Source organism: Podarcis gaigeae (genome assembly GCF_964106915.1).
Source record: "Podarcis gaigeae genome assembly, chromosome: 10".
NCBI lineage: Eukaryota > Metazoa > Chordata > Lepidosauria > Squamata > Lacertidae > Podarcis > Podarcis gaigeae.
Window position 1 is genome coordinate 46,573,809 of NC_139686.1, and position 13,066 is coordinate 46,586,874.

Below are 13,066 nucleotides of genomic sequence, written 5' to 3' on the forward strand. Positions count from 1 at the left end.
TAAAAACTTGAACACATTAGCAGCTAGTACCAAGATCCAAAAGTTGTTTTACTATATTTTGTGCTGTCCATGCATGCTTCAGTAGCTGTCTTTAAAGTTACAGGCAGAAAAGTGAACTTATACTCAAAGCGCATAAATGACAAAAACAAGATCTATACAAGGAGTATAGATTATTTACAACGTTTACTGATATGGTAAGAGGCTGTGGATTCACAGAATCCAAAGCTTTCCTGTTTTGAACAGGAAGTAGAGCTGGGGGAAACTACCAATTGGAGGGGGAAATTATTACAAAAGCAGCCTTAAGTGGCCAAATTAAAAGCAGGAAATTCATTCCTCAAAGGATGCATGAACTGACACTTCCTCTGCCTCGGTTTCTCCCTCTCACATCTAACAGATTGCTCTGCTAAACATTCTAAAGACCAACATATAATGTACCTTTTCATTTAGATTAATCATAAATTCAGGGCAGATTGTGTGGTAAACTGAAATCAATCTGAAACATATCTATACACTATATGGGGGACTTATCCATGTAAGTAAGTAGAGTTAGCCTTACATTACTATGAGAAAATGATAAGAGAAAATACCAACTGTAATAACCAATTCAAAGCAAATTTTCTATTTATGCCTGATACTTTCTAAACAAAAGAACATACAAACTGGTTGAAAACTATAAAAAAGTTAATTTACCACTCAATCAAGATAGCATTAATTCAAATCATTGGCTCATATTGCTTCCTGGAGCATGTAAGCATCAGAAAGACTATTGTTCTACAACACAGAAAGAAAATGTCAAGCTATCTGGTTGGCAAGTAAGAGTCATAAATTGAGAGCACATTGCAGAGCTTATGGTATGAGCTCATTTCTGGTGAAATACAAGATGGCATGTCCTGGAGGTAGTAGGAATAGTGTCTCTTCCCCAATCTTTGTATCAAGCTTGCAACATATACAGCACAAGATGACTTCAAAAGGAAACAGAGCTTGGCATATCTTCCTTCTCAGAGGGTAGCAACCTTTAACTCAATGGCTGCAATCCTGGGCACACATAATTGAAAGTAAGCACTAATGGTGGATAGGATAGGATTCAGCTAAATATGTTTCGGCTTGTAAGTGCAGACTTTACCATGTTCATTTGTACTACATTCAGAACACTTAAGATATATATTTAAAACAATTTAATGCAACCTTGCTGAAATAAAAACTGAAACTTTTTAAATCCACACAAGTATGCTTTTTGGCTGTTCCATGACAAAAGGTGCAAGTCTACAAAGCACCACAGAACAGTAACCATGGAGGCTTCTGAGGTAAGAGCACAGAAAGGGCTCTGTTATAGTAGTTAATGGCATGTGCCTTATCTGTGACACTATTTATGTGGCAGGTGACCAGACATGCTTGTAAAGTGTGTCACCTCCATAGTAACTTACTATTTTGCTGAAGTTCTCACAGCAGAGAATGGATAATAGAATAAAACTTTCAATCCAACATATTCCAGTATTATAAAGATTAGGGTCTGACTAAAATTTAAGTGGTGTGGCCTAGGGATAAAACAATGAAGAGGTTTTACAGGAAATACCCATTCCATGGCACTTCATAGTAAAGGGAAACAAACAATTTTACTTCATGACAGTTTACTATATCTCTAAACTATCTTCAAAAATACACTTCTCGGTTTGTATCACACACATATTATACTCAAAGAGTAGAACAGTTATTCTTCAGGTTGAAAAGACGTTACAAAACAAAGCACTTAAAATTATTGAAACAATGACAAGAAATACAAGTAAAATATTGCTGATACTTAAAATCATTTTGCTTTAAGTCATAATTCAACAATAGTGACCAATGCTGTTTGGGGCGAAACCGAAAAAATATACATTTCAACTAAAAGGGTTTTTTTAAAAAAGCAGAGCTACAAAAAAAGGGCTGACAGTAAAACAATTATTTAGTGAAATGAGGTATGGTAGTGTTTTGAGTGCTACACAGCAATTTTCTGCTTATGCAGATTCATTTGTTTCAACATGGCAGCTCACAGATTTTTGCCACTATCTTTATTCATACGTCCTGTTAGCAGAATTGTTATTCATTGGCCACAGATAAGATACATTCAAATATGCCAAAAGAGAAAAGGAAAAAATCACCTGCATGATCAGATATGAATGAACATATCTGCCAACAAAGAAGGCAAATATTAAGTAAAAATGCAAGCATACAACTTAGTATTCATAATAAATACATTTTCAAGCTTTTAACATTATTGATGTTTAAAAAAGAATTTAAACAATAAATGCAACTTTTTTTTACAGAACTGTACGATTTATTATACACACAAGTACATTTCCCTTTGTTTACAAAGGCTGGTTACAGATAATGTGGAATGTTACAGTACCTTCTTGCATAAAATTTTAGTACAATTTTGTACTTGAAAAAATGGTGCAAAACACCTGCCTAATAAATCCAAATGAATTAGGTTTCTTTTTTTTCTTAATTACATCATTAACACATACACAACAAGCTGTACATAAGCCCACTTTTCAATCACCACTTCAAGTTACTGTAGCAAGTACTGTACTTTAAAATGGATTCCAGTCAGTGAGTCAAAGGCTTGCATTGCTATTCACCCAGAAACATTTGAGATGCAAGCTTGAAGTGATATGAATCACAGAATTCTGGTTAGTACAGTTTAAAGGCGGTCAACACTGCTTGCCAAGTACTGCTCATGAGATTTCATCAAAGATGTCTCACATTAGAACAAACATTCGTTTGATGGATGCATTTTTCTTGAAAAGCAAAAATTTGGTCAGGACTCTCCATTCTGTACCTTGGATGCTGGTGGGTGCATAAAGTCCTTAAAGGGAACTAAAGCTTCTTTGAGAGCAGAACAGACCTCTGAAGATGAGCAGGTGATACATTCTACTAAAGTTGGATACAAAGCAATAACCTGTGCCCATGTGTTAGCATCAACTGTAAAAAAATAAAAACAAGTAATTTTATAGTGTATTCGTTAAAGAGTATTTTTCCACCTTGTCCCCAACCCTGAGATAAAGAGAAAGATACACATCATCCACAGAATAACAAAAAGGTAAATGCAGATGCCCTCTCATACCGGCCCAGTAATAAACATAACAGGCAAAACAGTATGTTTAGCCAAAGACCACTGCAGCTTAGATTCAATAAATACATATGTTTTCTCAGCATCTTAATTCCTTTGCTAAATTGCTGTTTTTATTCAAGAGTAGGCCTAGGATTGTAACCTTACGTTGATAGCTGAATGATAGAATCTGTGTACACTTCCTATGAAACAAGCTTGCACAGTTTGAAGCACTAGCCAGTTCATACTTGATTGTGGACTCTGGAAGGCTAAAACAACCAGATTGAATTGACTATTACATCCCTAGACCCATCATTTTACTGCGGTATCCAAGAGCTGTAAAAATTAGGACTTGCTGAGAGATACATTTGTTAGAAAATGTACAGGCAAATCTAACTATGAGTCAACATAAAGAATTATGCATAGTATTATTTAAGACTATTCAATAAGTAAACTCTATAGTAGAGGTGCGCCTGCCTTGCCCCATGACAGTGAGTGCCTGGGGCGTGCTGCTTTTACTGTAGCTGGGCCCCTTTATTTAAAATTTGTGGGTGCCTGGGCACCCAGAGCCCCACATAGTTGCCGACTATGGTATAGTACTATAAGGGGTCATCTCACTGAGAAACGTATGAAGATAAGTAATTTACACACACAGTTTTTATTTTACTTACCATTTTCTGGTTGAGTTTTTTTAAGAGAATCTATGAGGGTACTGACAGCTTTTAAAACAAATATTATTTCTGTGACTTGTTGCCTATAAAAGGAAAAACAAAATCAGAAGTGAATTTAAGTGCGAGGAAAATTTGATTAACTTGAGTTTATGCAAAATAAATTTCTGCAATGATTTCAAACAAAATCTAAAACTGAACTTTAAAAACTATTATTTTTCACCGTGACATCTCAATTTAGGATGGATTATATCTAGTTTCATTTTCAGAATGAAATACGAGAGCATTATAAATATCAATAGAGACGTCATCAAGCGAATGTTGACAGGATTCCAACCAAGATGGATTCCGTGAAGAAGAAGGAGCAGATATCAAATGCTCAGGGGAATTGAAGTTTGCAGGAGTACAAGCAATTGGGGGGCGGGGACTAAGGTGGCACCCCTTGTAAAAAAAGAAAAGAAAAGAAAAGCTCTGAGTATTATCAGCAGCTACAGAATGCAGAGTGTCTGCTGGTCAAAACAAAACAAAACAAAACAGGAACTGAACTGGGGGAATAACCTAGAAGGCATCACTAGATAGCTTGAAGCCTGAACTGTTTTGCAGTTTCCACTTGTTTCTAATATACATCATTTTTAGGAATTTAAAAATACTATGGAAGGGATACAAATAATTTTGCCGTGAGCAATACCCAGGCACGTCATTTGGAAATTAAGGGATATTTTAAAAAGCAGCTTCCATTAGGGCAGGTATTGGGAACCTCTGTCCCTCCAGATGTTGCTGAACAACATCCATCAGCCCCAGCAAAGCATGGCCAATGGCCAGGGATGGTGGAAGCTGTACCTCAACAACATCGGCACTGGGGCATGGAAGTCTCCCATTCAAACAGAAGATCAAATCTTAGCTGATGAGCACTGAGTTCAGTCATGCTTGGTCACTAGCTCCCAAACTGGCGAATTTTGAAAGGTGGGAGTGGTATCACCCACTTGCCAAATATGGCCCATGAGCGTAGGGGGAGATAAATAATTGGCCACTAGGCCGAAAAGGTTCCCTATCCCTAAACTACATTTTGGGTGCTAAAATTCATGCTCCATTTTTGAATGCTTCTTAAAGAGTTGCTGTGGCCAAATTCACGGTGATTAGTCAAAAATATTTAACTGATCATCAGTATCTACCAAATCAACTAAGATTCTATTATATTTGTGTTATGGTCATTATATGTAGTAAACTAGAAGACATAGCTATTATTATTTTCAGGTGACCAAGATATACAGATATACAAGCCTTTCAGCTACCATTGCTTTTGTAACAACATTCTTTTAGATACTGGGAAGGCACATGAGAACCCCAACACAAAAAGGCCTTAAGGAGGACAGCAACATACAAACCTTAGTAAGCAGAAACAAGCAGCTCCCTTAAAAACACACACACACACACACACACACACACACACACACACACACACAGTACATACCGTGGAAGGGGGCACTTGCCACTTAGCCTTTCATCTTCTATGTAGCGATACAGCACATCTTGTGATCGTTTTAAGAGAACCGAAAGTGCCATTCGTGAAATGTAGCCTTCTTGAGGAGTTGTCACTTTATTACTGAATGAAAACTGAAGCAATGTTTCAAAACACATCTTTGAAAATTCCTCTCTCATACGAATATCAATTTCAGCTTCTGTCAAAAACAAACAAACAAAAAACTATTTAAATATACTTATTGAAATATATTATTCTAAATGAATGTTGGACTAACAGAGCGTATGGGAAAGGATAATGATTACAAAAGCAAATTGTATCTGAGATAACATACATATAAATATATACATTAAAAGTACAAATAAACTGGACAATTTTAATCACGTTTAAAAATAAGTCTCTTGTGCACTATTCAGCTGTGCTAAAGAATAAAACACTAATCTAAAGGGTGTTATCTGTGCCTAATTATTCAGTGTGGTGTAGTGGTTAAGAGCGGCAGTCACATAATCTGGGGAACCGGGTTCGTGTCTCCGCTCCTCCACATGCAGCTGCTGGGTGACCTTGGGCCAGTCACACTTCTCTGAAGTCTCTCAGCCCCACTCACCTCACAGAGTGTTTGTTGTGGGGGAGGAAGGGAAAGGAGGTTGTTAGCCGCTTTGAGACTCCTGAAGGGGAGTGAAAGGCGGGATATCAAATCCAAACTCTTCTTCTTCTTCTTCATCTAGTGCACATGCTATTTAATATTTTCAGGCCAAATGTTTAATGTATAAGGAATCCTTCCATATATGACTTTCTTGTTAGGTTAACATACCTGTAAATGAAGATGACTGCGAATGTATAGAGCCTTTATTGAGCATAGTCATAATTTGACCAACAAATTCCTTGGGAATAAAGTTAGCATAAGGAAGTATCTCTGTGCTGATGAGCTGCACCACCTGTAACAGATGAGAACATATAAATGTTATGTTGAAAAGTCATTAATACCCAGGAGATTTGGACACCGTTGCAGAAATAAATAATGTCAACAAAGAACCTCTGCCTTTTTAGCATGAGATCTGTACACACATGGCCAATGTCTAGGGTGAAGAACAGGAGCAAGCTTTGGGCTCTTATACCCTCCCTGCACTATCAACAGAACCTTGAATGTGAACCCAAAGGAGCATTAATCCTTACCTGAATAGGTTCCTGGTATATTAACTAAATAACATAACCTAGTTTTGATTAATTAAACATTTTGCTAGCAAATACTTTGAGTCACTTGACAGGAAATATGCACTCACCTCAACATCAATGCTTTCATTTCTCTGAAACTCTTGAATAGAAAGATTATCTGGAGGGGAACTGAAAGGAAATGGAGAATAGCCTTAACATATGGGATTGAGAGACCAATTACAGTGGTGCCCCGCAAGGCGAACGCCTCGCAAGACGGAAAACCCGCTAGACGAAAGGGTTTTCCGTTTTGGAGGCGCTTCGCAAAACGAATTTCCCTATGGGGTTGCTTCGCAAGACGAAAAAATCTTGTGAGTCCCCGCGGTTTCCCCCCCCTTTTCCTAAGCCGCTAAGCCGCTTAACAGCTGATCCGCTGATAAGCCGCTTAACAGCTGATTGCTAGAAGCCGCTAGACCGCTGTAGCGCTAATCTGCTAAGCTGTCAATGGGCTTGCTTCGCAAGACGAAAAAACCGCTAGACGAAGAGAATCGCGGAACGGATTCTTTTCGTCTTGCGAGGCACCACTGTAGTTTGTGTGTGTGTGCGCACACACAACTGCTTTATATGTTTTATTGTGTTGTGAAAACGTTTTGAGATGCTTCACAAGAAACAATTAATATATGAAATTCACAATATTATATGAGGAACCATGAACGAAGCTTTTCAGACCCTTGACCATACTAAATATCCCAGTGTGCAAATCCTTTATGAGCAATTTGTGTATATTTAAATAGTTTACAATCCTTATATATTTCAACTTGCAAATTGTATTTAATTTTCTTATTTTGCAAATGGGGAACTGAGGCTGATACTCATATCCAGTAAGCCATACAGCAGCGGGATTTGAAAGAGTAGATCATGCACTGAACCACACAGTCAAAAGACATTTACTGCAGACACTTTCTTTTTATGTCTTCCTGTTTCATTTCATGCTTAATCAACTTAGTATATTAAACTGGACAGTAGAAGGCAGATTATTCTTGCACTTACTATAAATGAAATAATACATCCCTATCTTTTCAGCTTTCAACTGAGACAAAGACACATGGCAGAACACAACACTGTTGAATGCTATTATGTCTTTTTGCATCTCAAAACAAGGAATAATTATTCTGACTTTTCAGAGAGCCTCTCACTGTTTTTCAAAATGTCAAGTACAGAATTTGACAAGCACAGAATTTTCCTTTATCACAATTTAGGTAACTATTGCAAACTATCTGGTATATTGAAAGGGCTAATTAAACTACTGTGTGCCTGCAGAGACAGAAGGCAAGACCATCTCCCAAACATTATGTTATGTTTCTACTGCATAAACACTGTGCTGGCCATAGTTAAATATTTAAATTCATTTTCTGTGAAACAGAAAATGAGCAGTGGGATATTGATATAAAAATAGTGGGTCTAATAATAATAATAATAAGAAGAAGAAGAAGAAGAAGAAGAGGAAGAAGAAGAAGAAGAAGAAGAAGAAGATGTAATGGTGATACTAAGCTGCCAGGCTTCTGTCAGCAAAATAGAGAAAGAAGTCTCAGCAATTCCTTCTCTCTGCACTGCAGACCTCCACTCAACCCCAATTATTACAGACAGCTGGGTGACCCTCTGGAGCCAGTTTGGAAGCAGAAAGAGGGCTGGAGACTGAAGAGCGGGGAAGAGGAGTAGCTGAAAACTGTTTTTCTTCCTTTTCTGCTGACACTAGTCTAACTGTCAGCTGATCACATCTTTCCCACTGCATGGGGAGTTTTAAGAAATTGTGACTCAGCATATGCTTGGCTCAACAAGGCTTAATAGTCAGACTTCTTGGGCACAAATGTTCACTATAGTGTAAGAGCCAAAAACTTTAGAAACACTCAATATTAGGTTTCACTTATTGGTACAGTACTGCTATTTCATCCTTATTTGTTGGACCAGTTCAGCCTATATTCACCAGCTAAAGACTACAAAGGTTTTAGTACACATGCCCATCTAGCTTTTGAGAACCTTTAGTGCAGAGCTTTCCAAACTTTTCATGTTGGTGACACACTTTTTAGACATGCATAATTTCATGACACAGTAATTCAGTTTTACTATCAAACCAGAGGTTAAACTAATCCCTTTCCAGCCCCGGAAGGAAGAAGAAGAAGAGTTTGGATTTGATATCCTGCTTTATCACTACCCTAAGGAGTCTCAAAGTGGCTAACAATCTCCTTTCCCTTCCTCCCCCACAACAAACACTGGTGAGTGGGGCTGTGAGACTTCAGAGAAGTGTGACTGGCCCAAGGTCACCCAGCAGCTGCATGTGGAGGAGCAGGGAATCAAACCCAGTTCACCAGATTAAGAGTCCACTGCTCTTAACCACTACACCACTCTGGCAGGAAGCATTCGCACGACACGCCGGCATACTAATGTGTTGCGGCACAGGGTTTGGAAAGCTCTGCTTTAGTGACACAGAATGGGGAAAAAACAATAAGCCTCAAAGTTTTCATAAGGTAATATAATTTAGGAAATTACATAATGGTGTTAATTCTCATAATTTGCATCTGTGTCGAGTTAGCGCTTTCCTAGTCATGGAACCATTCCAAAGTTTGAGGAAGAATCAAGTGTTCTAAGACAGAGGTGTTTAAGAACCAATTTCATAAATAATAAAATCAGATGTGTTCTTCACTCTGTCTTTAATCCCACACAAACAAGAAGTTGCACTTTACCTTTTAGTAAATAAAAAGTTTTCAAAAGTGTTGGCTAACTCTGGCCACATGCTGTCAAATTTTCCAGAGGAAGCATGCTGCCTTGCAACTGGTAGGCCAATGGAGAGAACTTTCAGGAGAGAAGAAACTGCCAGTTTCCAGGTGCTTTCTGAAGGACAAGCATACTTCAAACTAAGTGGCATTCTCAATGTCTGCAAAAATAAGTATGCTTACGTAAGTCGAACAGTAAGGTGTACAAGAAAGAAATGTGCACTTTATTATTTTTGTACTTGTAACACAAAGAAAGAAGCTCACTTAAAGTACAGATCAAATACAGAAATAGAGAAAGAATGTGCCTGCAGGCAAGGAGGACAGAAAGAAAAAGAAGCAAAAGTGGCCACCTGGGTTTCCCCATGCAAACATTACAGGACCGGAAGGGAAGACGGGAGTGTCATGACAGTGAACAATAATAATGGAAATAAGACAAATTTTGGGAATTTTATAATACCAGAATACTTTTTACTGTCTAGTTCAGAATACTCCAGTCTTACGTTTGATAGAAACCCATTTTCAAAATGAATATAAATGCTAATCCACACAGGCCATTTCATTTGGTTTGCACATGTGGAAATTACAAATACTATTCTTGGGGTAAAAAAATTGCACTGTGCATTCCTACTAAAAAATGGTGATGTTTGAAATGTACATATATCAAGAAGTCACAGCCAATTCCATTCCCTCAGTTTGTGTGTGCCATTACTGCTTTGTCATTAAGGTAAAGGGACCCCTGACCCATTAGGTCCAGTCGTGACCGACTCTGGGGGTTGTGGCGCTCATCTTGCTTTATTGGCCGAGGGAGCCGGTGTACAGCTTCTGGGTCATGTGGCCAGCATGACTAAGCCGCTTCTGGCGAACCAGAGCAGTACACGGAAACACCGTTTACCTTCCCGCTGGAGCGGTACCTATTTATCTACTTGCACTTTGACATGCTTTCAAACTGCTAGGTTGGCAGGAGCAGGGACCGAGCAACGGGAGCTCACCCTGTCATGGGGATTCGAACCGCCGACCTTCTGATCGGCAAGTCCTAGGCTCTGTGGTTTAACCCACAGCGCCACCCGCGTCCATTAGGCAGCAGCAAAAACTGATTGGGAGCCATCTAATCCCCAAGAGTTTCTTCTCCTGCTTTCATGCACCTGGTGCAGCAAGAGCCCAACCAGACAATGCCAGCAGGAAATCCATGGTTATCACCTTTATTTATATATGTATAACTGTATGTGTGTGAATATATATACACAGAATCATGAAGAAAACAAATGTCACACAAACCCAGCAATGTGTTTCTAAATGTAATAGAGGTTAGTCATTACATGCCAGCCAACTGCAGATTTTATTCAATTACACTAGTACTAGGACACCCTAGTCCTTTTGCTTCCGATTACCATAGTCTAGTCTCCAACAGTGGCATTGTTTTCCAGTGTGCAAGGGACTAAAACAAAGATCCAAGCACCAACTGTATGGGTAGCTGTCAAAGTTGACCCAAATTTCTGCAGAACATATTTATGGACAGTAATTATTGTAACACAAAATGGTTATTGCTAAAATCAAAACAGAATCACTCTTAGTGCTCCAGAGCCATTCCACAAGCTAACCTCAGAGCAGAAGAACTGTAATTAAAGCATTAACTTAAAAATTATATATGAATATTTACCTTGATAATATTTTGAAGAACTCTCTCATTTACAACAGCTTTGTGACAAGCTGTCTTTTGGTACAGGTCTACCACAACTTCTAAAGACCTCTCAGCAAATGGTACATAATTCAATGCTACCCACTCTGCCTAGAAAAGTAAGATTGGGACATCAGTGCATGTAGAGGAACAAGACCATCTGAAAAAAAACAAATCCTGCAATGGACCTATTTTGATGCCATGCAAAATTTTTTTGAAAATTCCACAAGGAAAATTATTTGATCCATGAAAAACTTACAAAAAGAAATCTTCCAAGCCCTCACACATACAGAATTGAGAATAGGGGTGCACAATTGAAATTTAAAAGTATTTTTTAAGCAAGTGAAATGTTGCAATTTATGCAGCAAGAAGACGAAGCACAATCTTTAAAGAATTTGAACTCACCGGTGCAAACAGTTGTATCTATTGTGATTCCATTGTGTTGCATGATAAACAGAATAAGGGAAAATTAATACACATACACACAGTATCTATTAAAATTCTGATGACTCATTCTTCTGTTGAGTATGATTAGTATTGTAAATGCATTCAAAGCAATGGTATCACAAAACAGAAGAATGAAGAGAGAGCCTAACAGGAAAATTTAGAATGCAAAACTGAGTGCAGGTTGATTAAAGCAACTTTGTTAGGCTAATATAGATCTATTTTGCTAGTTTTCACTACAAATGTATAGTTTTCTTTTCTAATAGAATGCAGTCTCAAAATGGAAAGGTAACAAGAAAAAAAGGAAAGAACTTGAAATGAAAAACCAGCAAACATTTATTAAATTAGTTGATAACACAAATGTCCAAATGCAGGAAAATGATGGCATTTAAATAACTCATGCAAAGCTGATCATATCTGGAAGCCAGTGACCTCAAAAACAGACTGCTAAAATTCAACACACCTCACCTGATTGTATTTTGCATTTGCAATGTGTTTTGTTTCTAGCTGTCCATATTGCGGTGGTTTACAGGAAAATTCAACAAATGCCAGCAACTGATCAAAGATAGCAGGATACATTATTTGCATGCTTTCTGAACCCACACATATGGCCTATAAGAAGCAAAACGAAAGCATTAATATTTCTAGAAACATAAAGCACGCAATAATGCAGCTCAGGGCCATTCGATAAAGCTCCGTTTAAAAAGATTCAGGGCAGATAAAAGAAATTACCTCCCTCACAAAGCAGCTGGCTGAACTATGGAATTCGCTATCACAAGATGTAGTTAGAATGACAAACTTGGATGGCTTTAAAAGAATCAGATTCATGGAGAAGTGTATCAATGGCTGATAGTCAGAATTGCTATGTCCTACCCTCCACTGTCAGAGGCAGTATTTCTCTGAATACCGATTCCTGGGACTCATAAGTAGGGAGAGTTCTGCTGCACTTAGGTCCTGTTTGCGAGCTTCCCAGAGGCATCTGGTTGTCTACTGGGAGAAGAGGATGCTAGGCTAGATGGTGGGACTTTGGTCTGATCCAGCAGACCTCTTCTTATACAGTGGTACCTCAGGTTAAGTACTTAATTCGTTCCTGAAACTGTTCTTAACCTGAAGCACCACTTTAGCTAATGGGGCCTACTGCTGCTGTGCCGCTGGAGCACAATTTCTGTTCTCACCTTGAAGCAAAGGTCTTAACCTGAAGCACTATTTCTGCGTTAGCGGAGTCTGTAACCTGAAGCGTATGTAACCCGAGGTACCACTGTATTCTTATCAACAGTACAGTGGTACCTTGGGTTAAGAACTTAATTCGTTCTGGAGGTCTGTTCTTAACCTGAAACTGTTCTTAACCTGAAGCACCACCTTAGCTAATGGGGCCTCCCGCTGCACCGCCACTGCACAATTTCTGTTCTCATCCTGAAGCAAAGTTCTTAACCCAAGGTACTATTTCTGGGTTAGTGGAGTCTGTAATCTGAAGCGTATGTAACCTGAAGCATATGTAACCCGAAGTACCACTGTATATGGCATAAGCACACAAACAAGAGGGTTCTGGCCATATATTGTATGGAATGATAGAAATGGAAGGGACCTTAAAGGCCATCAAGCCCAACCTCTGTTTGTTGCGATGATGATTAAGTTTGATTTTGGTTACGAAGTATCTCTCTTCCCGGCCACAACACACATACACACTGTCAACAATTTGAAAGCATGTGTTACAAGAATCTGAGACGCTGTGGGCATTTAGTTTCCGAAGCATGAAGAAAGGGTTAACAAACTACTAACTAGCACACACAA

The 13,066-nt window shown here is 38.5% G+C and overlaps 1 protein-coding gene and 1 long non-coding RNA gene across 6 annotated transcripts in view; one reads left to right on the forward strand and one right to left on the reverse strand.

Moving 5' to 3' along the window:
* Nucleotides 1-1,611: 1,611 nt before the first annotated feature.
* The window catches only part of MON2 (MON2 homolog, regulator of endosome-to-Golgi trafficking), a 59,946-nt gene continuing 48,491 nt past the window's right edge, over nucleotides 1,612-13,066 (reverse strand). For 3 of the 5 annotated variants that reach the window (XM_083698902.1, XM_083698899.1, XM_083698898.1), the window contains exons 27-35: nucleotides 11,744-11,887; nucleotides 11,237-11,254; nucleotides 10,814-10,942; nucleotides 9,127-9,317; nucleotides 6,517-6,577; nucleotides 6,048-6,171; nucleotides 5,228-5,435; nucleotides 3,760-3,842; nucleotides 1,612-2,961 (exon numbers count right to left, since the gene is read on the reverse strand). In XM_083698902.1, coding sequence (XP_083555028.1) covers nucleotides 2,798-2,961; nucleotides 3,760-3,842; nucleotides 5,228-5,435; nucleotides 6,048-6,171; nucleotides 6,517-6,577; nucleotides 9,127-9,317; nucleotides 10,814-10,942; nucleotides 11,237-11,254; nucleotides 11,744-11,887 — 1,122 coding nt within the window. In that variant the 3' untranslated portion in view covers nucleotides 1,612-2,797. The remainder of the gene's footprint in view (nucleotides 2,962-3,759; nucleotides 3,843-5,227; nucleotides 5,436-6,047; nucleotides 6,172-6,516; nucleotides 6,578-9,126; nucleotides 9,318-10,813; nucleotides 10,943-11,236; nucleotides 11,255-11,743; nucleotides 11,888-13,066) is intronic. The other 2 variants (XM_083698901.1, XM_083698900.1) reach the window with 1 other exon arrangement.
* Nucleotides 6,570-8,548, forward strand: LOC310825742. The gene is made up of 3 exons (XR_014555506.1): nucleotides 6,570-6,633; nucleotides 6,976-7,844; nucleotides 7,876-8,548. It is a non-coding gene; the product is annotated as an uncharacterized lncRNA (long non-coding RNA).